General features: G+C 50.6%; 9 protein-coding genes across 9 annotated transcripts; 6 read left to right on the forward strand and 3 right to left on the reverse strand.

Annotated features, from left to right (window-relative positions):
- Positions 1-175: 175 nt before the first annotated feature.
- On the reverse strand, positions 176-1332 carry N7468_006426 (NADP-dependent oxidoreductase domain-containing protein; the record flags this gene model as incomplete). The annotated part of the gene is made up of 3 exons (XM_058475722.1): positions 176-218; positions 277-816; positions 887-1332. 3 exons carry the CDS (start codon positions 1330-1332, stop codon positions 176-178), a joined length of 1029 nt encoding a protein of 342 aa, XP_058328612.1.
- Positions 1333-1972: 640 nt separating this feature from the next.
- N7468_006427 (uncharacterized protein) lies at positions 1973-3652 on the forward strand (the record flags this gene model as incomplete). Its single annotated transcript, XM_058475723.1, has 1 exon — positions 1973-3652. The coding sequence occupies one exon, from the start codon at positions 1973-1975 to the stop codon at positions 3650-3652; it is 1680 nt and encodes a 559-aa protein (XP_058328613.1).
- A 210-nt stretch (positions 3653-3862) lies between these two features.
- Positions 3863-5403, reverse strand: N7468_006428 (TFIIH/NER complex subunit TFB2; the record flags this gene model as incomplete). Its single annotated transcript, XM_058475724.1, has 3 exons — positions 3863-5078; positions 5136-5223; positions 5280-5403. 3 exons carry the CDS (start codon positions 5401-5403, stop codon positions 3863-3865), a joined length of 1428 nt encoding a protein of 475 aa, XP_058328614.1.
- A 191-nt stretch (positions 5404-5594) lies between these two features.
- N7468_006429 (PaaI family thioesterase) lies at positions 5595-6631 on the forward strand (the record flags this gene model as incomplete). The annotated part of the gene is made up of 10 exons (XM_058475725.1): positions 5595-5621; positions 5682-5722; positions 5782-5794; positions 5849-5914; positions 6035-6077; positions 6141-6212; positions 6260-6306; positions 6362-6380; positions 6431-6509; positions 6562-6631. The coding sequence occupies 10 exons, from the start codon at positions 5595-5597 to the stop codon at positions 6629-6631; spliced, it is 477 nt and encodes a 158-aa protein (XP_058328615.1).
- Positions 6632-7217: 586 nt separating this feature from the next.
- Positions 7218-11618, reverse strand: N7468_006430 (RNA helicase aquarius; the record flags this gene model as incomplete). The annotated part of the gene is made up of 5 exons (XM_058475726.1): positions 7218-7639; positions 7698-9080; positions 9137-11173; positions 11232-11332; positions 11392-11618. Coding segments are annotated over 5 exons (4170 nt in total), but the record flags the coding sequence as incomplete, so codon positions are not given.
- A 232-nt stretch (positions 11619-11850) lies between these two features.
- On the forward strand, positions 11851-14040 carry N7468_006431 (THO complex subunit THO1/HPR1; the record flags this gene model as incomplete). Its single annotated transcript, XM_058475727.1, has 4 exons — positions 11851-12090; positions 12166-12244; positions 12304-12422; positions 12478-14040. The coding sequence occupies 4 exons, from the start codon at positions 11851-11853 to the stop codon at positions 14038-14040; spliced, it is 2001 nt and encodes a 666-aa protein (XP_058328617.1).
- A 6560-nt stretch (positions 14041-20600) lies between these two features.
- N7468_006432 (uncharacterized protein) lies at positions 20601-22168 on the forward strand (the record flags this gene model as incomplete). The annotated part of the gene is made up of 4 exons (XM_058475728.1): positions 20601-20860; positions 20924-21060; positions 21131-21748; positions 21828-22168. 4 exons carry the CDS (start codon positions 20601-20603, stop codon positions 22166-22168), a joined length of 1356 nt encoding a protein of 451 aa, XP_058328618.1.
- Positions 22169-22899: 731 nt separating this feature from the next.
- Positions 22900-23184, forward strand: N7468_006433 (uncharacterized protein; the record flags this gene model as incomplete). The annotated part of the gene is made up of 1 exon (XM_058475729.1): positions 22900-23184. The coding sequence occupies one exon, from the start codon at positions 22900-22902 to the stop codon at positions 23182-23184; it is 285 nt and encodes a 94-aa protein (XP_058328619.1).
- A 2158-nt stretch (positions 23185-25342) lies between these two features.
- N7468_006434 (putative copper resistance protein Crd2) lies at positions 25343-25803 on the forward strand (the record flags this gene model as incomplete). Its single annotated transcript, XM_058475730.1, has 3 exons — positions 25343-25502; positions 25564-25659; positions 25733-25803. The coding sequence occupies 3 exons, from the start codon at positions 25343-25345 to the stop codon at positions 25801-25803; spliced, it is 327 nt and encodes a 108-aa protein (XP_058328620.1).
- Positions 25804-26591: the final 788 nt, after the last annotated feature.

Below are 26591 nucleotides of genomic sequence, written 5' to 3' on the forward strand. Positions count from 1 at the left end.
CTGTGCTTATTTTTGAGCCAAGCACGACATAACAGCATTTCGCGGTCGGACATACATAGGCCAGTTGGGCAAGAGAAGAGGATCCACCCGGACCCGATTGAATTACACTACGCAGTACGCATCAGATAACGTTAAATTGCAAATCTTATTTCAATGTTGCCAGTGTTAGATAGAATCACTTCAGAGGAACAGAGTCGCGTAGGGTAGTTGCCGACATGCTATAAGGCTCGTGTCAATCAGGGATCTCCCGATGCATCAGATCGGAGATGCACTTACCTGGCATGATAACGTTCGCCCGGGATCTCCGTCTTGTCGACCAATTCCCGGAGCTCTTTCAGCTCTTCGTCGGTCAGCTTCACCAGTGAAGCAGCAGTGTTCTCTTCGATACGAGCTGTAGAGCGGGTACCAGGGATAGGAATGATGTCCGGTCCCTGAGCCAACAGCCACGCAATGGCAACTTGAGCGGAAGTATAGCCGTGGGCCTGGGCTACCTTTTCAAACCCATTGGCGAGCTTCAAGATATTAGGGAAATTCTCCGCGGAATATTTAGGCAATGTCTTGCGGAAATCATTCTCCGCAATGTCATCAGCCGACTTGATTTGGCCCGAAAGAACTCCCCGGCCGACCGGGCTATAAGCCACTACGGCAATGCCAAGCTCCCGGCAAGTGTTCAAAAGGTCAATGGTAGGCCGTTCGATATCGGTTGCGAAGGGACTGTATTCTATCTGGTAGGCGGTAATCGGGTGCACAGCGTGTGCTCGGCGCAGGGTTGCGGCCGATACTTCAGACAAACCGAGGTACCGGATCTTGCCTTGGCTATCCAGTGGGAAGCAGTATTAGCATACGAGCGCATTCACGGTGTGGGTCCGGAGATGGGGCCACTGACTTCTTCAACTCAACCATGGCCTCAATGGTCCTTTCAATAGGGGTGACACCATCGATGCGGTGGCAGTAATAAAGGTCAATTGTGTCGACATTCAGGCGCTTGAGGCTCTTCTCGCACGCCTCGTGGACATACTGGGGGTCCGATCGGACCTTCATGCTCTTGGTGGTGAGGTCGAACTGACAAGCAAACTTGGTGGCAAGGAAGATGTCGTCACGCTTGTGCGAGCGCTTCACCCACTCTCCAACCGCATCTTCACTGTCAAGATACATGTCGGCAGTATCCCAGAACCGCTGGCCAATGGCATGAGCGTGGTCCAAGAAGGACACCTTATACTCCAAGGAGTCTTGATCACCGTAGATACCGCCCAGGCTCATAAGGCCCAGTCCGACAGCGGTAACCTTGGGGCCATCACGGCCAAGACTACGAAGTGGAAATTCACGAGACATTGAAGAAGGTGAGGTTGCACTTGAGGTCAAACACGAAAAGGTGGGGGTGGGAAGAGAGAAATAATTCAGGTGGAGATAGGATAATGAGAGTAGGTGAAAAGTTTGAACCGGAACTGCTTGGAACACAGCGACCTTTAAATATTTTCTGTCGGATAGTGTCCGGAAGTGATTCCATTTCCAATGGATCTCCAGGCAGTTCTATGGGTGTCATCTTGTCTCTAAACTCCGGTCATCTGCAACATGGCTCTTCCCCCCACCACAGCTCTGTCGGAGTTAAGAAGCGCAGACCCACAATGTGCAGCAGCATACGCAGTTACAAAGTCCAAGGTCCTCCCCCGCAGCTGCGACCGCTGGCCAATCATCATCGAGGGTTTCCGAGCGAGCCAGTCGCCTCGAATAGCCTCGCGTACTGTCAACCTTAAGAGGTGCTACTTGTATTCAAAGGTCCATATCCCTCTACGCTCTAAATTGTCTTTAATTTCCTCCTCATATATAACTCAATGGACACAGGATCCCCGGCGAAAAGTCGCAGGAAGGTCAAGACAGGATGCAAAACATGCAAGTAAGTCGCAGCATATCGCTCGAAATATGTATATATACCGTACATTTAACCCAACTGCGTCAGGGTGCGCCGGGTGAAATGCGACGAAGGCCGTCCAGCCTGCCGGCGCTGTGTATCAACAGGACGTGTGTGCGACGGCTACGGCATTTGGGGGGAGGAGGTACTCCGTATGGCCAACCACAGAGCCATCGCGCGTTATCAACGTACTGCACTCCCGTCCCGGCGGGCAGCCTCAACCACGACGAGCAGATGTCGTTCGACTGGTTCAAGGAAATGACGACGAAGAAATTCGCCGGGCTCTTCAAATCCGACTTCTGGGAGACACTGGTCTTCCAGGCCAGTGCGCAAGAACCGGCCGTGCGCCACGCGGTCGTGGCCTTATCGGCGGCGCACCGCTTCGATCCGAACTATGAGCCGTGGACGATCCCGACTACGTACCCGTTTGATGCCGAGCAGTTTACGCTGCAGCAATACAACAAGGCGATTCAGCATCTGAAGCTCCGAATGGGGCGCAATGAGAAGAACGATGTGCGGGTTGCGTTGATCACTTGCATGATTTTCGTGACGCTGGAATATCTACGGGGGCTGTATAAGAGGGGCAGTGCCCATTTGCGCCATGGGATCGCGCTCCTATCTAACATACCGGAGAAAAAGTCTCCGATGACTCCCAATGTTTTCGACGCGGCGGAAGACTTCGCGCACAATGCTTTGATTGATTCGTACGCGCGGCTGTCCATCCAATCGGCCATGTTCGGCCATGTCCCTGCCAGCATGTGTGCTGTGATTCGGAACCCGAAGACCAATGCGCTCCCATATAACTTCCCCTCGGCTTCCGAGGCGCGCCAGACTCTCGATGATCTCCTCAACCGGATACACTGTCTGAAGAGGCACTCGTACGCTTCTAGGGAAAACGAATCAAAAGACGATATGAGAGAAATGGTGGAGACTCAGGAGGTCATCATGGGCGATCTCGCGCTCTGGCGGAAAGCATTCGATAATTCGATTCCTCGCTTCATGACGGGAAAAGACGGGCGGCGCGATCAGTTCGGACATCTACTGCTGGTGGTCTACTACGAGATGGCTATGATCAAGGGCTCAACCTGTTTGTCCGACGACGAGATGATTTTTGACCAATACACGCACCGATTCCTTATCATTCTGACTGCGTTTTTGGACATGTGGAAATTCTTCGCTTCTCTCGACTTTCGGATACGAGATATGAGGAAGATCATGGATGAGCCGAGTGATAAATGCGCCGGGAATGGGTTCACCGTCGAATCCGGCTTCATACCACCAATATATTACACGACTCTCAAGTGCCGTGATCCTGGGATCCGGCGCCAGGCCATTGCAATATTACGGTCTGTTCCACACAGAGAAGGTGTTTGGAATGGGCCGTTGCTGGCAGATATCGCAGAGCAGCTCATGAAAATGGAAGAAGCCGGAGTCTATGATAATGATCCCACGGTAAATGACAGAATCGCGTTTCAAGATCCGCCTGCAAAGGACCTCCCGCCCCCGAAGGTCAAGAAGGAAATGCGAGTCTCGGATGTGAGCGTCATTCTGCCCGACCGGGTGGACGGTGACACTTTTATGAGGTATTCAAAAAGAGAAGGAGGGAAATGGCAGCATTTCTCTCGAGTCGTCCAGCCCGGATGGCTGAGCAAACTCAGCCCCTCCACGAAGTACTCGTCCTTAGGCTTAGCCTCCCCGCCAGATCATTGGATGCTGGATAAGGGGTCAATATCAGGAACGTGATTAGGTGATAGAAATTCCATTATTCAAATTTCAATGATCATATTTCCGGAGAACGCAGCCCAATCGTAATGTCGTTACCTGCCCGATCTTCAGCCAACGCCAGCCGTAGTGAATCACTCTGTACTTATTTATATAGAACATGAATGACCAGAAGGCCTTCTTAAAATATCACTTTTAATGCCCTTTGGGGGGGGGAAGATGGCCTTCAATCTAGCTTCTGCTTTTCAAAAAAGCGACCACTTCCTCATGGCGAGACACAAAGAACATGCGCTTCCGGTCCGACTTCCAGACTAGCACCCCAATATCTCGAGCATACTCACAAGGAGTCTGATAATCAGCAAGACTACTGAAGTCCTTGAAGAGAAATCCAGGGGTGGCCTTGAGACGATCGCGCTCCAATTGCCATAATCGGATTTGATCCGTGACAGTTGGCGGGAGCACTGAAATAGGCATGGTAGAAGAGCTACTGGTGGCTTGGCCGGCGTTGTGTTTCCGCAGCTGGGGATGCGCATGGGTAAGGAGATAGGAGATAATTTGGTCCGCCGTGATGCCCTTATCGATGGCTCTGCGGACAGACATTCTAGTGATCTTGCCGGTCACCAGGTTCGGGAACCGGTATTTGAGGTTGGTGAAGAGAGAGATGAGGGAGATTTGGAGGGGCGATGACGTGTAAGCGTAGAGTCGGTAGTTAGTCTCAATAATAATGAAGCCAGTGCCTGGAATGCCGGGTTGGCCTGGTCCATTCAATGAACCGCTAGCAGGGGTGCTTAGCGCATTGGAGTCGGATGTTAGGGTGGTCGCCAGGCGGGTGGGGTAGAACCGCGTCGCGTCGGGAGATTCTTGATACACAATGCCAAAGTCGGCCAGATCAGTCAGAGTGCGAAGCTGCACAGATGTCATGCCCTTCTTGTCGTATGATTGACCCAGCTCTAAACTGCTGAGGAGGAAGAGAAAAGAGAGCACCTCGACGCTGTCCATGCCGATGGCCTGGGCGCTCTCCACGTAGAGAATCAAGATGTGCCAGACCTGGGTATTGACGTCTTGCAATACGAAGCCGAACCCATCCTTGGTGATATCGACATGATGATTTCTGATTTCCACGAGATGCCCTGCTTGAAGAAGCTGTTTGACACCTTTGCTCAGGTTGATATCGCGTTGGCCCAAACCACTCGTTCCCACCATGTAGCCCAGGACTCCTTCCCATTGCCGTCGGGCGTATTCGTCTAAATCAGCAACCGTGATTGTACTTTCATTTGAGGTTTGAGAGAGAACACCGAAGGACTGTGCATCATCAGACCCCATGAGCGCCTGTCGGAGGGAAGATGCGAACGGGTCGTTGACCATGCATGCTCGCACATTATTGTCGGTCAGGGTGGTTGAGAGGATATGGAGCCGTCCGAGTATTGACAAGGCGTTGTCGCGTTGCCTTAGCGGGAGTTGTTAGCTTATCGCGGTAGATCGACTCAGAACTGTCGAAGCTCACCTCTTACTGTCAGATCTGACCCATTTCTCCAGATCAGATGTCGGCAAAGGATCCTTCAAGTAGAGCATAGCCATTACAAAGCATTTTGCTGTAACAATAGTCAGTCTGACTGTGTTTATGGAACGAAAGCAAAGCTCCAGGTACCTAGATCAGGTAACATGCGCCGAAAGATCGCTAGCGCAGTTGAAGGCTGCTGGTAGAGCTTCTTGAAGGTAGTGCCCGGCAGGCTCTCCAGGTACTCCAGAGGCCTAGACATAGATGCTGCCATCTTGAAGACCGGAGGGACCTGGTGCCAGTGCCTCGCTTTGTTGGATGGATAAGAAGTTCGTGGTGAAGTCATGCTCGAGTTCCGGCGGGCGCTGCGGCCACTTTGTGCAGTTCCCGCGATAACGACTCAACTGCCGGCAGAGCACTTCGTCAGCTATAAACAGTTCTTTGGTTTCTCCAATTCCTACCAAAATGACTACTCTTCGATTTGTCCGGTCGGTGCGTTATGGCAGTGCCTCACACACACTACTGGGTTATTACTTACTGCTCTTAACTCAGGTCTGGGAGTCCTTCCGAGCCACCTCAGGTCTAGAGCCTCGGTAAGCCAAGATGTTCACTTTGAATCAAAAAGCAAATCTGATGATGAGATCATCTGAAGGCTCCTAAACAATGTATGCATCTCTCAAGCGCTGAGTTTTTAAGGGGCCTCGCTCATTCAAATACAGCTTCGAGTGACTGCTGCTCGACCCGGAACCGTGAACTTTGAGCTTGACATCCAAAAAGAACACACTGTAAGTGATGACATCTAATATATAAAAGCGTCACAGACCCAATAAGGTTGATGTCTGGCATTATACTACATCCGAAATGTGTCCCCAAAATTGCGACCCGGGTGATTGACATCGCACTAGAACCGCTTGAGTATTATTCATGGAGGCACCATTGCAAGCATGGGTATGTTTTCTGAGAGACCATGTCAATGACTGGTAGCTAACCTTGGCATCTACCGTTCACCAGTTGATCTGGGTGGATCCCTAGCTGTGGCTTCGAGGGGATTATTCGCTACCGGAGTGTCTACCGATTTAAATGGTACGGGACCCCTACCCTTCATGGACTAACACCTCTAACCCGGGCAGTCACCTATTTGAACGCTGGCGGCAGAGTGGGCGACAAAATCTTGGCTGTATGTTCTGAAGAAAGTGCATTTGATGCCTTGATGGTTGCTAATATGCTTTTAGGAGGTCACCTGTGACAAGTGTATGAGACCAGCCGTACTTGCTTCCATAGCGCAAGCTAACGTAACCCAGTTGGAAAAACGCTTGCTTTCACCAATATTTTATTCACTAACCCCAAGGGAGACGTTGTCGCCAGAGGCAGCCACACCAAGTGAGTCACCCGTCAAACGTAGTTTCCCCGAAGGAATCTGCTGACGATCTAGATACGTGACACTGGCCTGGAGGGACCCGAACAACATTGTGGAGGAGATCAACAATCTCAAGGAGCCATAAATGGCCAACTACACTCGGAAATTCCTTCCTAGTTTTTGCTTCGCCAATACGGCAAACTATAGCGCCATACGACCTAAGGGCGGCTTCTATCATGACTATTGGTCAGATTGTATGAAGACTGCTCGACTTTGTAATGGCAATGAATCGTGATACTTGAATACAGAAAACCTGATACATGTGCCGTAGTATAGTAGAAAGAACAGTAACTTGGGTATCAATATCGCTCAGGATGTACTCAAGAATCAACGCCAATCAACTAGGATCCATGGGAAGCCAGCTTTTCAAACGTAGCTGGAGTATGCGGCTGCAAGGATGACTGGTTCTAGAGGCGGAAGCTATATGGGGGCAAGGAGGTGGGATTGTGGGCGGACGTCAGCAATGAAGCATTCCTTGATGATGAAGAGCGGTGTTAGGGGATTGGCCCACTGTAGGGCATGAGTTATGCACGGATTCTGTTCGGATTCTCAGAGGAGGGACTTGAAAGGAAACGAGGTGAATGACAGCAGGAGACTCAGTATTTACAAATACGAAGGACCAAGAATCAGCGTTGGAAATGCAGCTTCCCGCAAAATTAATTTCAAGATTTTCATACGATCTCCACATCGTCCTCTTCGTCTCCTTCCAAGGCATCGTCCTCCAAAAGGCCGTCCTCACCATCGGGGGCCTCATTATCAAGAACCATTTCCCCATCACCCATAGCCTTCACCTTAGCCTGAGTCATCTCAAACACGTATTGACCAAGATGCTCAACGCTCTCCATAGCAGTACCCTCGGCAGGAGCGTTTAGCGCCCGAGTGCTTGGGAACATCTCACCAGGGAAAAGCATGAGCTTGTCGGGGCGCTGGAAGAGCTGGTCAAAGGCCGGCTTGAGCTCGTAACATGATTCAAACACTTCCCGACGACCAAGGATGTACAGACCCAATCGGGCTCGGGAGAGAGCAACTGTAAGGCGACGCACGTCACGGAGGTAGCCGACAGTGCGAGTGCGAGTCAAAGAAAGAAGGACGTCTTAAGACATATTAGTAAAAGCGATGGCGGCAATAGCTATTTGACAGAAAGTACTCACAGTCATTCTGTTCTCCTTGATATCTATCCACAGTCGTCACGATCTTGGGCAGTCCGAACAAAGGGTTCTTGCCACAGCGGTGGTTAAGCACGTCCCGGATCAAAGCAGTCTGCCCAGCATACGTGGCCAGGATCGAAATCTTCTCGGCCGGGTAGCCGAGCAGACGCATGTACTGGTACAAAGCCACAGCGTACTCGGCTTCACCCAAGTTCTGAATGAAGTGAGGAGTAGGCTCGCGTTCACCGTTGCCCTGGTAGTCGGGCACGTTGATGAACTGATATTCGAATTGGAACCCGGCATTAGCGAGCTGGAACTGTGGCGCGGTCTCAACGACGGGCAAGTCACCCAGCTCCTTGTAACGCCACCGGAAGAGCTCTGCAATACTGGGCCGAGATCGACCCTGCTTGTCCAGGGTGATCACAGGCACGCCGAGACGGGCAAGGCGCAAGAAAAGGCTCTGCTCGAAATGGGCGTATTGGCGGAAAGCCATGTTTTGGATGACAGGGGAATTTTGATAATGATCTCCGCAGAGAACAACTCGCTTGAGAGGCAGCTCGCCATTCTTGGGGTTCTGAAGAGCCGTTGGAATAAAGCTCTCGACCTCAGTAATTTGGGCCGCTTCTTCCATGATCACATTGTCATAATGGAAGCCAAGATCAGCAATTTCCTGACGACGCATGGCTGCATGGGTCGATGTCATGGCTATCACGCGGGCTTCCTTCAACAACAAGTAATTGGCTTTATCCTTGGGCTGCCGAAGGATCTCAAAGGGTCGGATATCCTCGAGCTCGGAGAAAATCCGCTCCAGATGTCTTTGACAGCCTGCTGCAATATCCAGCACTGTTTCTTTTGAAGCGCTTGGATCGAACAAGGGCTGTGGAGCATTGGAAAAGTATGCATGGAAAGGAAATGAGGCGGCAGCGTCCTCCGAAGAAATCTCCTCAGAGTTGACACGGTCCCAAAATTTGGCCCAGGCAGGTTGGACGTAGACGGTGTTGAAATAGCCAGCTGTTTCACAAGAGTTCCCGTGCGCTCCCTGAGCACCGATCGAAGCAGCCAACCGCATCACTTCTGATAAGTAGTTGTTGCGATTGTCAAGGAAAGACTCAACCCGACCATACTTGCTGTAATCGGAATCAGTATTCAACTCTTCCTCGCCGTGGCCCAATCGCAAAAGATGACGTTCATCGATATCGAGAGCGATGATCTTTTGGAATAACTGGTTGAGTGCTTGGTTGCTATGAGCGATAAGAAGCGTGCGCTCGCGGGGGAAATTATGATAGATGTTATTGATGATTTGAGTCGCGACGTCAGTCTTGCCGGTCCCTGGGGGTCCCACAATGACAGTGAGTCCAGGCTGAGTACCAGAAGCAATCGCCTCGACTTGGGCGGATGTAAAGCGTACTTGATTGAGTTTGGGGGCATCCACAGGTAGGGACCTGGGTTTGGAGGCTTGTAAGTTGATACCCGGATGGTACTAGGGCCTTGCTCTGTTTGCCCAGCCTGCTCACGTCGCCGCTTCTTTTGTGGAACTTCTTGGGGCTCAGAGGATTCAGCCTGGACAGATTCCAGGATATATGGAGGGCCAAAGCTAGATGTCTCGGAGCCAGCCGGTTCGACTATTTTCCCTGGGAAGCTTTCCACAAGATGAGCCCAATCTAAAAGCGTATCGCGGAAATCAATAGACTTGAGGCGATTGGGCAGTTGTGAATAGTGGGCACCTGATGGGTCTCCATATCCCAGGAAGATATCTTGGAGCCAAGACGGGAGAGTCATGTCTGAAACAATGAGCTTCTGTATCGTCGCGAGGATTGATTTGAAGTTGTTTTCGCGGCCCTTTCTTCTGGCAATAACATTGATCAGAGGATAGATATCTGGTTTACCCTGCTGTTGTCTGTCCTTGTCTTCTTTGAAAGCTGCAGCATCCAGGTTGACAAGTAGTCGACGGAGGCGGGGCCGAGCTTTGTAACCGTTTGTTTGGCCACCACCTGGGTTTCGCAGCGGACGGCCTTGGTCATCCAACACTTGAACGATTTCGGCTGTCCGAAGGTGGGTTAAACGTGGGCCCTCTGCCGTTTCATCGCGAATGCCCGATGGAGGAGCCGCAGTTGACTGGATAGCCATCAAATAAACAACATCATCGGGGCGAAGTGACTCCCATTCTTTCCGAATGTGATCTGCTAGCCTGCCGACCTCGATTGCAATCTCTGCACGAACAAAGGCAGGGTTTGGTGAGCCAACTTTCGCTGGTGCAACCTCGATGATCGCAGGCTTTGAGATAGGGATTGCCATGCGAGAGAATCCTTCGAAGGTCAAACTCCCATCCCGATTCCCGCGTGGTTGCATGCGTTTGAGGATAGCCTCCATATCCTTTCGGATCTGAAAAAATGCCTCCGATCGGTACAAGAGGAATGATCGCCAGAGGAAGTCACCCAGTGTCAAATACTGGAGGTTCAACTTGGGGATTGCAAGAGGTCTTGAGCCATCGTAAGTCTCATTCCGCAGCAGTGCCGGATCATAGAGACTTTCCTCTGTGGGTACGATCTTGAGCTGTGAGACTACTTCTTGAAAGGCCAGTTTGCGCTCGTAGAACGAGACAAGAACCTCCAAATACAAAGAGCGATCGGGAGTGATGTTCGCTGACTTGGGATAAGTGGTTCGGAATCCCAACTCAGAGCAGAGGCTCTGCAGCTCCGATTCGTTCAGAGAAGACAGTTGTCCTTCAAGTTCCGATCGCTGCTCTATTGACCCTAGGTTGGAGAGGGCAAGGATCATGAGCTTGTCTTTGAAAGATTTCATGGCGGTTCTCTGCAGTCGCGCTAGCTCTTGACAGTGCAGATCATAGATTGACTGCGGTGCAAGAGCATCTCCCGAATAATCGTCAATAGCGAAGTTGATAAAGTGCTTCAAAAGGTTGTAAAAGTCCCGGAAAAGATCATTTCCTGGGGTGAGATACAACTGCGAAAGTCGGATGACGGGGAGAAGGTTGAGGTCTTTCAGAAGAGTATTGACGTATCGGCGGGTAGGTAACTGACTCAAGAGGTCGACTAACAGCTCCAGAAACCGCTCACAATATAACACGTTTTCCGCTGGTTGATTTTGCGGCCCATTCAATTTCTGCGTAAAGTCCAGGAGCATGCTATACAGCCAAGCGCGCTCGAAGCGAATTTTGGCCTTAGCAGCTTCGTCTCCCGCATCGTATCGCTTCGCTGATGCCCTCCACGCTTTCTTCAGAGATTGTGATTTGGCAATTACGCGATCCCGGGCACCTTCGCTGGCCAGATTGTGCCAGATAGAGATTGAAACAAGCGGGGCACACTCCTTCCGAATCAATGGATTTTCCAAGGATTGGAAGGCGCCGATGACGAAGGAAAGGATCGCGAGGCGCGAGCTAGTTGGAAGGGAATGATCGATGCTCATAGATAGAATCCGATGGAACAGGTTGGAGAAGTCGTCGCTGCGGTCCGAAAACACCTCTAGATTCACCTATTAGTATTCACTAAGATTTACGGGTCCACTGTCGCACTCACTTACCCCATATTGGCAGATGGTCGCGATACTTAATACTCACGATTATCGCAATCAAGAGTACGTGGTGATTCGATGCATCTTCAGTGTACGTGGGCCACAGATACCTGTCGCATATTAGCTCGGGCTCTCGCTCTCCCTTCACGCTATCTGGTGCGGTTCTTACTTCTCCAGGACATTCAAGTTCTCTAACACCAGCAGTGACCGACTGCTAAAACCTTCGGCTTCAAGCGGATCCCATAATTGCTTTTTGATCGCGTCTGATTTTACCTTGCGAACCTTCACATCTAACCAGTGGGCCTTAGCAAGTTGCACCCACGGGCTGTCTTCACGAAAGTCCACGACAGTGGGCCTAGTTTCCAGACTCTGCGCCATCACCGCATTCGATTGTCCCTATTGTTGATAGGGTGGGAGTGGTGAAGGACGAGAAGCGAATCCACGCGCACGTCGGAAACGCCGAGTAGTGAAGCTACGGGAGCTTTTTTTCCGGCAAAAAGGTCTTGGCGCTTCCTCTCCGCCGAGCCGCAACTTTGCAACCTTCCGCGTTTCTTCAACTCGCGTTTCTTCTTTCTTTTTTGCGATTGGATCCTCGGAATTTCCTCCAAGTCACTCGAACACCGGCGAAATGGCCCAGGAGGAGCTGGAGGTGGTTAGTGTCTATAAGACGCTAATCGAAAGCCTGTTGGACCGCGCCGCGCAGGCCAAGCCCGACAAACAAATCGAACCCCCGTTGACCGAAGCACACCTAGGCGAGGCCATTTGGCAGGTTTCAAAGGAACATGAAGGAACAGTGTCGCAGTTGAGCCAGCAAACTCAGTTCGCAGCGGCAGAGATTGCTTTCAGAGAGAAGTTCTACCATATTTTGGTAAGGAGCTCAACTCCGCCCCGGACTCAACCATGATTGATAGAATATGCGCTAATCACTGGATGCTTCTTGAAGGCAAGCACTTCCATAAATGATCCGAGTTTTATTGACATGTGGAACCTACTCGACATAGTGTCCATCGTCTCCGACAATGGTGGGTTGCCTCAAGCGATTCCGACAACCGTCTTTACTCGTGCTGATTACCCCCTCCAGAACAATGCGAGCCTGGCTTGATATTCTGGCTCATCGAAGAGCTGCTGGACAGCCAAACAATAGATGGATGCCGCAAGGTCTTCGATTACCTTGAATCACGCCGTGAGCGTAATATTCGAGTAAGTCCCCGTCGATTCAGGTATGCTTGGATGGTCATGGCTAACCATTTCGTAGAAGCACTTCAAGCAAAAGAATTTGATCATCCTACGGTCATGCAATGAACTCCTCCGCAGACTTTCACGAGCCGAGGACACAGTGTTCTGCGGTCGGGTGTTCATCTTTCTCTTCCAAAGCTTCCCCCTCGGAGACAAGAGTTCAGTCAACTTGCGTGGCGAATTTCACACAGAAAATGTTACTACCTTTGATGACATACCGAAGCCAGCCCCATCGAATGAAGAAGATACGACTATGGCTGAAGGTAATGAGGAACCCCCCGCGACAGGAAAAAGAGAGGAGGAGTCCCCTAAGACTGGGGACCAGGGATCCCGGCCGCAAACACCCAAGGTGGTTGTCTCCAATGACAGCAAAAAAGCGGCGCCTGCCGAAAAGGTCGATCTTGGAGAGTTATACCCCTTATTCTGGGGGCTACAGGCCTACTTCTCCAACCCAACGAAGACCTTCGATTCGGAACAATTCGCATCTTTCAAAGCAGCTATCGAAGCAACGCTGAATGCATTTAAAAACATCAATACGGACAACAGAACTGTTTCACGCCAGACGGAGGAAGAGCGCAATTCTCACAAACGAAAGCACGTGTCTGACGAGGCAGAGATTGGCACCAGCTTCAACCCCAAATACCTAACCAGCCGGGATCTTTTCGACTTGGAAGTCAGCGACGAAGCATTTCGCCGACATGTCCTTGTCCAGGCATTGATTCTGTTTGACTTCCTTTTATCCTTGAATCCTAAAGCCAAAGCACGTCTTACCGACCTGACTAACAGGTCGGTGCTCTACGGCTTTACACTAAATGAAGAAGATACCAAATGGGTGACGGCCATGCGCAAAAGGATCGAAGGGTACCTACAGGAAGGAGTCAGCGGCAAGTTCTATTACCGAATGGTCGATACGGTCCTATCTCGGGACAAGAACTGGGTACGCTGGAAGGCCGAAGGATGTCCACCGATTGAACGTCCAGCTGTCTCTGTTCCCGATTCTATGCAGGCACGAAAGGAGGCCAGTAAACTATATGCCAACAAACGTCTTCGCCCCACGCCTATGGGAGCACTCGACCTGAGCTTCCTATCTGAGAGCGCGGCACAGGCGAATTTCGAGCGGCTTAAAGAGCAAGATCGCTACACCATTCCAGCGGCCAAAACATACATGGGCAAAATACTAGACAGTGAGATGGATATTGACATGGCGTCAAACCAAGATGAGAAGGATGAAGCCGTGAGATCCAAGACCAGCCAAACCTGGCGCATTCTTCGCTTGTCTGCGAAAACAAAACTAGCCGCATTCGACAAGATCGAAGATGGCAACAAGCTCGAAGTTTTGCTCGAAGCCCCAGCCGCGGCAGTGGAAAGTCCAGGAGAGGCGGAGGATACCGAAGACGCCAAGGACATACCGCAGGGGGTCGAAGAAGCACCCAACGGACCTCTTGATAACGAAGTTCTCCCCGATGCCGCCAAGAAGGAATCGACTGCCGCTAACGAGGAGAGTACGACAACAGACCAGGGTCCTTTGAACTCAACTGCCAATACCGGAGAAGAAATCACAAGCCCCGAGGCAGCCACCTGAATAGACCCTTAGACCCTGGTCTAGCGTACCCAAGAAGGTTTTTTTTTTCTGTTCGCACTTGTCTGCTTTGAGCTTTGACCTCCCTCTTCGGGAGTGCGGAGCAATACCCGCACCGGGTATCGCTAGGCGGCGAAGCCCACAAGATCCACAATCAGCTAGTCGGATCTGGAGGGCTGTGAAGCCTTTCACGGATATCGGGAACAACGCAAAGAATTTTGAACTCCAGCGCCGCTTGTGTTTTCAGGAGATGACCGCGAAGGTGATGGCTGTGTAGGGAGGTCCACATCATTCGCCTCACTTGCTCCAGGGAACCCAGTTTTACTGCCCCGGCCCCAATGATCATAGGGTACACGCAGAAAGAGTCCATAGGATCCGCCAGGTTAATATGGCATGCACTGGGGCAAAGGGTAATTCTAGTCCGGTAGAAAGGATTCAGGGAGTTGATTTGGGGGTTGATGGACGCATTGACTGGCACTCACTCCCGACCTTCCTGATTGAAGGCAAGTAAAGTAGCATGCTGGGTCTAAAGCTTAGCGAGGCTCGGTGATAGTATCTCAACAATACCATTTCCCCTGTTTCGCCACCACCGGCAAACTACTTACATAGAGTGGGATCGGCGTGAGCGCCATCTACTGTCGGAATATTAGCTCCCGATCGCGGGGGATTTCTTTGGTTTTCTGTAATTCTTCTAGCTGATCGACAAGTATCTTGAGCTCGGCGCGCCATCTGGAGGGTTCCTGCATGAGATTCCACCAACTAAAGAACCACCGCAGCCTTCTAGCGGGGGTTCCACGTATCACGTCTGGCTTTTCGGAGAAATTGAAATTCCCCCAAAACTAAGTGCAGTGAGGCTGGGGCACCGAGCCGTCGCAGCCGTGTTTCACCATCGGACGCTTGGCGAGTAGACTAGTATGAGGATGGTGGTAGTTTCGGCGATAGAGGATCGAGCCATAATACGCTTTATGAGCACGCAGATTTGAAAACGACGAAGCTGAATCCTATCCTAGTCCTTCAGAACCAAACGTCACCATTAAGCATCAGAGTAGGCCCCAGTGCCATGCAGTGTTAGAGTTGGTTCCTTATTTAAGCTGCATTTTGGGTCCCTTTTTGGAAGCCACTAGAGTGCCTGCGGGAGTTCATGGAAAGATTCTTCGAGAACAAGACGCATGGATCGTATGAAGGACCGAGAGTCCCAGGACGCCGTATGGTCCACTTTGTTAGGGCGAGGGAGTTGCGAGCTCCACAGTGGAGTTACGAGGGGACGCTACACCAGAAATTGGAAAGGAGCAACCGATGCCCGTTGGCTGGCGTCGATGGTGTCAGCTCATTGCATTTCCCGATCTGGGATCGGAGATCCACCGGTGATTCGGAGAATAACATGTGTCCGAGAGGGTCTGTAGACGGAATGCGAGTTCACGAGCTCATGGTGCCTTCTAAAGTTGGACGATAGCCCGGCGTTTCGCGCATATATGGGGCCTTCCATCGAGCAAAGTTTCACCTCAATACCCCCTGGGAAGAAGCAATGTAGTAGCTCCACGCGACAGCCCAGTTTGCCTCTGATCGACCCGTGAGAATCTTCGTGGAGCTGGGTGTCACCCAAAGTTGAAGGGTTGGAAAGACCCGCAAGGCGTATGTACAAAGGACGTATTACGGGGCGGGGGAAAGGGGGGAAAGGGGCGGGAAAAAAAAAAGGAGAGGGAAAGAATAACCTGGCTGGCGTATAGAAACGAGCGTTTTGCAGAACCATAGCTCCACTGCTCTTGATCTGCAGGGCAACGAGGTTCGGACCAAATTACCGGTGGAAGATACCTTGGGTAGGATGCATAAGTTGCACTGGGCACACGGTGAGCATAGAGTCGAAGGGGTCTTACACCAAAAGGAGGGGGATAAGAACTCCAAAACAGTTGGCCATTGGCGTTACAATAGGAAGGTCCCGTGTCCAGATTGGCTTGCGTAAGCCGCCTAGCCTCTTTCCTATCGAAGTAACATAGTCACTCTGCGGACAGCGCACGGAGCCAGTGATTGAACGGCTACCGCTGTGCGTATCGTCAACGTGCGCTAATGAAGCTAGAAGGGGCCGAAAGATTAAAGTTACTCTCAAGGGATTCCCACGCGGTGAGGGTGCGAGCCCGCCCAGCTGGTTCCCCGCACCTTTCCAGAAGCAAGGCATTGTATCCTTCCAAGGTTGCGGGCCAAGGGAGGGAGAATGCCTATTGCAGGGCTCAGAGGCTCCAGGCCCCCCCTAATCGGACTCGTCGTTTTGACTCGACGCTTCACCGTATCCATGCAGACACTGCTTCTTTTCTTTTTACTTGGTCTTCAAGTAAGGGTCCTAGACCCGTATGCATGATAGATCACAGACGGGGAAGGGACAAGTGGCACGCAAGGGCCTCGCCGTGGGTTCAAATCCTGCTGATTCCACGTGGGTGACATGCCCAGCTTACATGTAATCGATCCCGTTCCTGATCCTGGCCTGTGGAGAGAGCCGCGTCATACCGAAAAAGGAAACGAGAATCTGATCGCATACACAGGCAGCCTCCGGTCGACAATGGTTTCGGCCGTTCAGAGCGCCGTAGAAAGAGAGCGAATCGAGGATTCTGATTCGGGATCTCAGTCTAACGGTCCCGAATTTTCTCCCCTCCGAGACCCGCCGAACTTAAGTCTCCATATTTTGGCCTGAGTGGGCGAGGTTCTACGTAAGAACAGTAACGGGCGGTGCAAATCTCCACCGACTATTGAGCGGACGCGCTGGAGATGTGTACAATGGACGGAGTAGCTACTTTAACGTTCGCAAAAGCCAAAATCCGAAGCCACCGAAGGCCACCGACCAATCCCCATCTTCCAAGCTAGTGTTTCCCATCGGCACGAGTATGCTTTGCAGTTATGACCTCATCATACGAGCCAAGACAAGGAATGATATGCACCATGGCCGGTTGCCCGATGGAATTTGAAGTCGATACAGTAGCACAGCAGCGACGAGGGCTAGAGCATTGGAGCATGAATGGCGACTCCACTGTGATTCATCGGGACTAGTTTTGGTAGCTGATCCCCCGTACGATAGGCATCCGAGTTCAGGACTCGGACTCACAATGCTCCAGGTGGGAAGTACTCCGTACACCTCAGATCGGAGAGTCTAGATGAACTGGGCAACCTAGGCTCAGGAGAATCATGTGCTTGTTCTTCACATTCGTCTACAGCAGACCACACTCCCCCCCCACCATGCAAAGGACCTTTGAACCTTTCATTTCCCAATGCGACTCGGAATGTTTCACGGGGCTGGGATGTGGAGATTTCAAGGAGCTCTCTTCGGTGGAGAGCGCCCGGTGGGGGGAGGAGGTAACGGTTAGCCCTAAGCCACGCCCGGACTCCGTTGTAGTCTGGCAGTTGGAAACACCTCTCGCCTCCCTTCTTCTTCTTTGTAAGCTAGCCAGCTCGCAGTGTCCATCACTTTAATCCGACGTGATTACAAGGAGAAGCATTTAAAGACAAAGGCGCAGGAAAAAAAGAAGAAGAAGAAGAAGAAGAAGAAGAAGAAGACGGAGAAATCAATGACCTTAGTAAAGCGGAATCCTTGGGAGGCTCTTAACCGGGGGCAATTTGCCCGACAGTGCCCGTCTTGGAGCGGCCGGTACCGTCTAACCGATCGCCCCCCCCCCTAATGGCGAGTTTCAGGTATCCATCGCAACACCAATGAGGGGCTTCAGCGGATTGCCAGATGATCGCTGACCATGGATGATCTCGGTTGAGAATGGGAAATAGACACAAAATCCCAACTCGAATATTCCAGTCCCTCCACATGTCTACGTGGACCTACTGCGAACAGAGGGATTACTCTTGGATGTCTATTTTCCTGATTTCTCTCTCCCGGTTTGGTTGGGGGGGGTTTTTTGTTTCTTCCCTTTTTTCTTTCTTTTTTCCTTTTTGCTTTTTTCCCTTCCTGGCAACTCGCGATAGTGTAGTTCTCATTGGACCACCATCGCTACATGTTGATGCACCTACATCATGCACCCATTCAAGACGAACGGTGGCGGAAAGCGTGCTGCGTGGCTCACCGGATAGTGGCTTGCGAGTGGCTCACGGACTTCCCCTTGATCGATCCATGGATTATCCAGCATCCGGCTTTTGGTTGCCAAAAAAGTGACAGGCTTCCACCATGGGCCAAGTATCTGACGCTACCCTAATCCTCCGCGGTCCATGCAGCTTCGATATCTGGTTTTTGGTCACCCCCCTAACAACGAATTAGGATATTTCCCCACCTCGTCAGAACACCCCCCAGCCCTCTGTTCTTTGTCAAGTTCGAGAACACGATTGACTTATCCCACCCCTGCAGTCCCGCTACTAGGATAAAAATACACATTGCTTCTATCGTATCCAAGGACCTCAACAAGGGTTCATAGTACCCGCACGGGAGCATACAGAACACAGTTGTACCTGGTGGGTCAATAGATCCATTGCTGTGTCTCCCATGTGTAGGGACCCCAAGAGGATCCCAGGAGCTTTTCTTTGGACCTTTCCAGCCTTTTGCCCGTGGCCGTGGCTAATGGCCCTTTTTTTGATTTATTTATCGTTTTGGGATGAATTTCTTTTTTTCCTTTTTTTTTGGTTTTTTCGGTTTTTTCGGTTTCCCTTGTTTTCTCTTTTTACACTTCTCACTCGGGCAGAACCGCCATTTGCCACAGGTAACCCGTGGCATTAATCTACGGGGAGCAGGGCGTGGGACAGAACTCTGGTACATCCAACCAGATAGGAACTGTCATTTGTGAATCTACCACATTGCAAGTCTCAGGATGCGGTCTGGCTACCCCGTAATTTCAGCAATCGGTCCAGGCCTTTGGAAACGCCTCATTCCTGCTCTGTGCGTTTCAAGGCTTTCAGCACCTGATAAAAGAAAAAAGATCTGAAGCTTCAAATCCTTCTGGAGATCGTTGCTAGGAATTTCTCTAAGAATTCTATTCTGACAAGACACTAAACGGGGCCCCCGGAGGTTACAAACTCCCGGACTATGCCCCGTCGAGGATCCTTCCTCTCCATGGAACTTAGCACCGAGCTAGCTTTGCTAATGGTTAACCTGTTCTTCTCTCCGGCCCACTATAGTTGACCCTAGCACAACAAGGTTGACGACAGGGTCGTTGGGCTGGGACCCTTCTTAATCGCTTTCGGCATTTTTAAATTCTAAATTTTTTTATCTCCTCGGCTCCCTTATTTCGACCCTCTCATCAGACCTTTCCATTTTAGAAATGCGCCTTTTTCTCTAGCTATAGCTTTTCGAACTTTATATTCTCCTCCCGCTTGGCCGTCGCAAATATTGTCGTCTTGCGTGAACTACCGAGAGACATATCAATCCTTCGGCTTGCAGGAACTATTCATTCAACAAGGATTGTTCCATAGAATCTTGACAACAGTTGTATATTGTCCTCTACTAGGTCAATTATTCACCACCCCAGCTCGCCCTCGACCCTTGGTGGACCCTGGGAGGTTAATGTGGGCGTCCGGATTAAGATCGTGACCCAACTGCCATTATTTCCACCCCCCCAGCCTCTTCCCTCGCTGTTTCCTCAATACGTATCTTTGGGAAGGGAACTCACTTGTCTTGCACAAGCTTTTGCTGGCAAGGGGCTTTTTAACTCAGGAGTCGCTGTTTTACTGTGCATTTCTCCGTACTGTATAATCCCACCCTCTGAGATCGTCCAGACGCCAGGCCAGCCACCTCCAAGGCCCCAGTTAGCGGACCCCGGAGGACCAGTGGATGCGTACACTGCCAACGGAGCATCGTAAAGATCACCAAGTGGAACGGGGTATACCTTCCCAGCGATCTCAGATCTTACGCGGGCCGTTGGTCCGCTCTTTTTGACATATCTGTGGCCACGGCTCTCGGCGCCTAACTTCCTCCCCCCTCCTCCTTTCCCGAGAGACCCTCCGCTTCATCTTATACTGAGACTCTTCTGTTTGGTTTGGCCTCACCCGTGATTCCGTTTAATTGCGTAAGGAACCCTGGACTTATTTCACAGGCGCCCCGGCCTTTTATCCAGACCCACCTACGTCTCATCTTGCAGAAGGGCGCTCTAACGGTTTTATTGTTTCCCACCACCCCCTCCCCCAATTTTTTTTCTTCTGGTGGTTTTGTGCATTGAATAGACTTGGGTCTGTTCAGCACATCACTATCAACGAAAATCTGGGACTTGGCCCCAACTCGGCTCTAAAAGGGACGATCCTTGTCCATACTCTTACCATGTCCATCGGGGGTCCTTGTCTTTGGATGCCTCCGTTGTCCTCACCACTGCCTTCTCCGTTCACTTCTGTTCCAGTCCATTTTTCTGGGGCACATAGAACTGAAAATTGGGCCCCCTCCCGCACAGAAAACTGTTTCCCCACTATTGCCACTATACAACGAACGCGAGTCTGGATCCTCGACCGGTTTATATACTGTCAAACAACCTTCTAGCAAGGCTGAAGACTCCTCATATACCTCTTCACGACCTGCAATAATGACCGGATCAGTATCTAGCGGGCGTGCAGACGGAGAAATGGCCTTGCATTCCCAACTCAATCAGCAACCCGAGATGGGCAGAGAAGACCTCTTACCCAGAATGAAGCTGCAAGTTCCGGCGGGCGATAGCACGGATGGCTCTCTGCTACGGCCCCGGGCTGGCCCTAGCCCTGGACAAGAAACGAGCAGTCATTCCAATTTTGACCTAGGTTTGGATTTGAAGGAGGAACGCGACAGGGATTCTTCGATGAGTCCCTCCGATGGCAGAGGAGATACTGCCGGAAGCGATGAATACACATCGTCGTTGGAGAAAAAGAAGATGAAGCGATTCCGGTACGACGGGAGACTCCCGAGTCCTGTACAAGACTTTGTACCGATTGCTAACAGCATCCACAGCTTGACCCATAACCAAACTCGATTCTTGATGAGCGAGTTTACTCGGCAAGCACACCCAGATGCCGCTCATCGCGAACGCCTGTCGAGGGAGATCCCCGGCTTGACGCCCGACAAGTCCAAGTCTGGTTCCAGAACAGGTGAATATCAATTCTTCTATTTCATCTGGCAATTTGGCGCGGGTTTAACAGTATGATCATGATAGGAGAGCAAAGCTCAAGCGTCTCACTACGAACGACCGCGAAAGAATGCTCAAGTCTCGAGCTCTACCAGACGATTTCGATACTAGCAAAGTACTTCGTACGCCCTTTGAGGGAAAACCTGGACAAACATCCCTCACCTCGCCTCATGACTTCAATAGCCCCAATACAACCTACTCCGGCTTCAGAGGAATACGCCATGACGGCTTCCGTCCCAGTGACGACGAATACCTCGTCTCTCCGCTCAGTTCCGGGCCCTACATGTCCTCTGCTGGCCAGGGACGAGAGGGTTTTTCTTCCTCGAGTGTGATGTTTGGTCGCCCGGGCGCAACAGGATCCCTGGACCAGCAGCGACCGATACGCAGCGATTACAACATCACCCGGTCCAGCAGCATATCCGATACCTCCCCCCAACCCAACACCTTCCATGCGGGCTATCCGATTCCCGGTCGCCTTGGACCATCAAGTGGACCAGGTCTGCCTTACGGACGATCGCCAATAGATTACGCGGTGGTTCGGCCCGCGAGTGGAATGGTGCCAGGCTACGATCAGTCCCAGTCATTCGACAACTCGGTTTCGCCTACAGACACACAAGGCAACCAGATACAGTACGACATGAGCAACCTAGGTTTGTCTTTGATTACTTTCCCCCGCCGTGTAAAACGGCCCGGAAAAGGAGCGAACCCTAACTCTCGGATGCAATATAGGCACGCAACCGCCAAATTATGCGCCTCGGATGCCTGTTTCAGCCCAGAGCAGTGCACTCGGGCTTAACACCCAACTCCCCAATGGCCGACCTCTCTCTTCTCTGCAGTCCCTTCCGCAGGACTACCGTCCTTTTTCCTATGGTGCTACGTCGTCCCCACTCGGTAGCCTCAACTATGCTCCCGCAAGTGGAGCCTCGAACCTCAACCTCCCTGCGACATATGCACCTTCAGATCAAGGCATCACGGCTGATCAGATGCAGCAGGGGGTGCATTCGATTGACACCGTGCGCAATAAGTTCACAAACCCATCTTTCAACTACGCAGGCTATATTCAGCAATAATAGAAGGCGGGGCTGGTCCAGAATTGTCTTCCAACATCATTTCAGCAGGCGCAAAAGCTTTAAAAACGGTACTCGGTGGGCGGTTTAGATCCATTCGTTCCATTCGCAAATTTACTTCTCTCGCTAAGCCAGCAAAACGGCATTTGACACAAGTCAGCGTGTTTTAATTTTAATACTTCTGTATAGCCAAAATTGTTATTTCGTGTATCTTCTTTTTTTCTTTTCTTTTCTTTTCTTTTTGAAACGCACCTGTTACCGCTGGGTGTTTGTCTGCATCCTGAACTGTTCTGGGGCATCTTTTCTTCCATAAGACTCGGGAGCATCGGGTTCGGGCGATTCACTGTATATACGATTCTTTGATGTACTAGCCCTAGTTTCATCTCTGATCTGGGAAAAGGAATTCCATCTAATATTAATTTTTCTACTCTAAATCCATGACACGCAATCTACTGAGCCAATCATTTGCACCAGAAGTGAAGCATATTTAGTGAAAAGACCCAAAGCCATGGCTCTTCACCTGCGTATCCACCACTCTGCAGGTAACCTTCGAAGCTGGAACCTCGAATTTACCAGCATAATCGAGGGAAATTCTCCCAGCAGTTCCCCAGAGTCTATAGTCGAGGAGAATATACTTGTTCTCCGGTGGCTGACTGAATCCTTTGACAACTCTGATTCACGTGTGCTCTGGAGCGACGAAGGCCGGCCAAGCTCGACAGTCTAAATCGTCGCTCATGATCGGAGAGCCCGAAAGCGCGGGCGAATCTCGGCGATCAGTCGAGCAGGGCGAAAAAGAACGAGGGGCTCATCGGCCGAGATCTGATACAAGCACGGGCCAGTATGTTCTGCAGCCCGGAAACACGCTTCTCGAAGCAAATCATAAACGGCTGCTGTTTGGGGCCCCCGCAGCACTGAGCATGTTCGAGGCGACCCTGCTGTGCTTCAGGGGTAAAGGTTATTCGACCCCCCTCCCCCTCATCTCTGGCTGTTTTGGGAAGGTCGAATGGTTTCAGGACTAAAAAAAAAAGCTATAGTAGTAGAGGTAGACAGTCGTGTTCCCGGCGATAGGCTTCGCCAGCCGGCGTCATTGGGTTTTCCCAGCTAACTTGCGGGCAAGAGGAAGTGGCTGTGATTGTTGGAGACGACAGTTGGATCCGTCCAGCTTTGTTATACTGTGAGCTTCGGGATATTACATTGATTGAAACCGAGTCCGGTTGTTGGGATTGCAGAAGAAATTCATTCCGCAGCTTTGTTGGCAAACAAAGAGTATGGGCTCCTGCCAGTTCAGGAAGCCCGGCAAGTATGCTTGTGCAATCACCGAGTACCGAGGTAGGACATGCCCGATATGGTGCCCAAGGGAGCCCCATAGATGTCTTTGATTGACTTCCCGGGTTTCACATTCGTATATTCGGGACTTGAAGCGATGGAATGCGACGACGGATATGGTTTTTTTTTGTTACGAAATGAACAAGACTAGACGCAAGTGGCCCGTTCTTTTGTCCCCGTTCTTTTGTCTTGGGAGGCAATATGGCTGAGAAAGCGCTGACGAATAGAATCGGTCATGCTTGGCTCTTTCTCTAGCAGAGACTAGACATTCTATAGGGGTACAAAGTCCTGTTCGCCGTAGAAGAAAAGCTTCATTTCGGGCCAATATCGGCGTTACTACTTTATACATGCTCGAGTGGGAAGATTCTTCGTTCTTGGCTTTCAAATCTTTCATCCCGTTATAGTTCAGTATTGGCCACAATAGAAATACTTCAAAAGTATTCAGTTGAGCATTTTGAAATGTCCTGCTACGAGCCTCTCGTTGAACGGAATGCGAAATACTCAAGAGCAGCTTGGAGTTACTATTGCAATAAACAACAGCTAGTCTCGCTCGATGATTCTCGGAGAAGCATAACGCCAAGGGTAAAAACGCATTAGCGAGAATAGGGATAATAGCATTAAAATTGAGACTTTTTTTCCCTCACATATTAACATGAGATTCCCATGGTATTTGGCCGGTTGAAGCAACTCTGTCGCGCCACGAGAAGGTTCTATATACTACCTCGAATGGATCAGACAGAAAAATCCTGTGAATCATCTGTTCATAGGTAAAGAAGGGAGAATATAGTGATGAGACTCTCCGCGTCAAACGTTGCGGTAGCCGCAAGGCTTTCCTCAATCGTAGAGAGGAGACATAGCAAAGCCGCTTCCAGCTCTGTCTTCCTCTAAAGCTTGGCAGTCTCTATGGGTTTGCGAGCAACTCTTGCACAAACAGGAGGCCGGTTGACTTATCTTCCACTTCTCTCCATCTAAATTCAAGTCCTTCTCCTTCTCCCCTCTGCTTAAGCTACCTCTAGCAACTTAAGGCTTGGTATTGAATTTATTGACCGTAACTGAGATGATCGTCATAGGTGAGCATGATGCGCAGCTAGGATGTCCTGAAGATATCTGCCACCGAAGCTGGAGACTCCAAGACCACTGCTAGTATTTCATAAAGATGGATTAGGTAGGCTAGGACTACCACTAGTAGTCGTGGGACCGTGGCGCAATTTGAAATGGTGCTCTTCGAATTTGTTACCGGAGCGCCAAATATATGTAGCCAAAATCCAACACTCATGAGTAACATCAAGATGAGATTCCGAGTCTATTCAAGAGAGTTGTGATCAGAAACCAACACAAATGAAACAAGGACAAAAAGAGTTCTATCAATTCGTAAAAGCGAAGGCCCTATCCGCGTACATCGGTGATGCTGTCTATGAGTGCAGTCCATTTGCGGCTAGTAAACAGCCGCACGATCAGTCCTCGAATCTTGCATCAGACCACCATTAGTTCATGGACCAATTCAACGAATGAAAATGAAGGTAATGGTCATCGAAATCTGCATCATCCAATCAGAAGAGTTGTGTAGCCATTCAAGTGGCAAGCATCTCAGACAAGGGAAGACGGAGCTGGTCATGGTAGACGCGGGGCCAATCAGAGCGAGAATTTAGAGAAACAGATCACATGATCACTGGTATATCAGCCAATCACAAAGTGGGTAATGATAATCAGGCCGATCTTTGTAACTATGATTTATTCAAATACAGCTTGTTGCTTTCCAGCTATTCCTTTCATTCTTCAAGCCGCCTCCAGTCTTACCAGATTCAATTCGAAGTCTTCCTTCAATCAGACAACACTTCACTAAACGACAAGATGATTTCCCCTGCCACTACCTGCTGCAAGGCTACCCAAGATGGTAGCTGCGTCTGTGCTGCCCAGGCCAAGTGCTCCTGTGGCAAGCAGAGTGCTCTCCACTGTTCCTGCAACAAGGCTGCTACTGAAAACGCCATCACTGGCCCTCGCTGCTCATGCCGTAAGTTCCAATAGCACTATAGCTCATTCCTCGATTGAAGATGATAACTAATATCTACCAGGTGCTCGCCCCGCTGGTTCGTGTACTTGTGAGCGCGCTGTGAGCGAGAACAAGCCTGTACAAGGCGAAAAGTGTCCCTGTGGAACACGCCCAGCTGGTAAGTACCACTAACAGTTTTCAAAGATTGGATTTGAGAAGCGATTTGATGTACTTATGCTAATAAACCTTAGCTTCTTGCACCTGTGAGAAGGCGGCAGCCATTCAGTCTGATCTTGAAACCGACTTTACTACTCGCGCCTAAATCGCCGAGCCCACTGGTCTCATGAACGCTTCATGGGTTCTGGAAGCTCCAGCATTACTTGCATTTTTAAATTGGAGTCAGTTGGGATGGCGTTTGTGTATTTGATTACCCAGGGGTTGTAATGTATCATTAAAGGGTCTGGCCCGCACTGTGTGTGTGCTTACGAGGACAACGAAAACCAAGAATGGAATAAAAATTACCGACAAGTCATGATTAATATTATCCTTCTATCCGCGCTGAGCTCATAGAGTTAGTGTATACTTTTAGCAAAAGTACAAAATTACAAAAGTACCAAGTAGATACAGGTTGATGCACCGCCACAGCCGCATCAACGTTAATCCTGCGCCACAGCGGAAGCCGATGATCGACAGCGGAAAGTGGCCTAAGGGCAAGCCGGAGGTGTGTGATGGGGGACCTAACACTTGACGCGCTCCTATTATCTGGGGATCCATTCCACCAAGTGAATCTGGGTGAGTTCTTCTTGATTGACATTTTCTCTCTACCACGCACGAGCAGAAGTCTCGTTACCTGACCGGAGCTGACCCAAAGTGTAACAATTTAGCGAACCCCTGTTTCTAAGCTCCCCTGCGAACACATCCGGAGGCCCCATTGCCAAGCGTGGACGGCCAATGCCCCATCGACACTACAGCAGCAACAGGACATGGTTGTGTGACGCTATCCGTCTATACGCGAACCCCTGAGGTCATCTCCGCGTGGCATGCGAGCCGAGTGCTTTTCGACTCCAACCCCACCCTCGAAGTGAAAAGACAATTTCGGTCTTTGGTGCG

This window comes from Penicillium chermesinum (assembly GCF_028974085.1).
Source record: "Penicillium chermesinum strain IBT 19713 chromosome Unknown utg000005l:1.0-4115287.0:1.0-4118363.0, whole genome shotgun sequence".
In the NCBI taxonomy this organism is placed as follows: domain Eukaryota; kingdom Fungi; phylum Ascomycota; class Eurotiomycetes; order Eurotiales; family Aspergillaceae; genus Penicillium; species Penicillium chermesinum.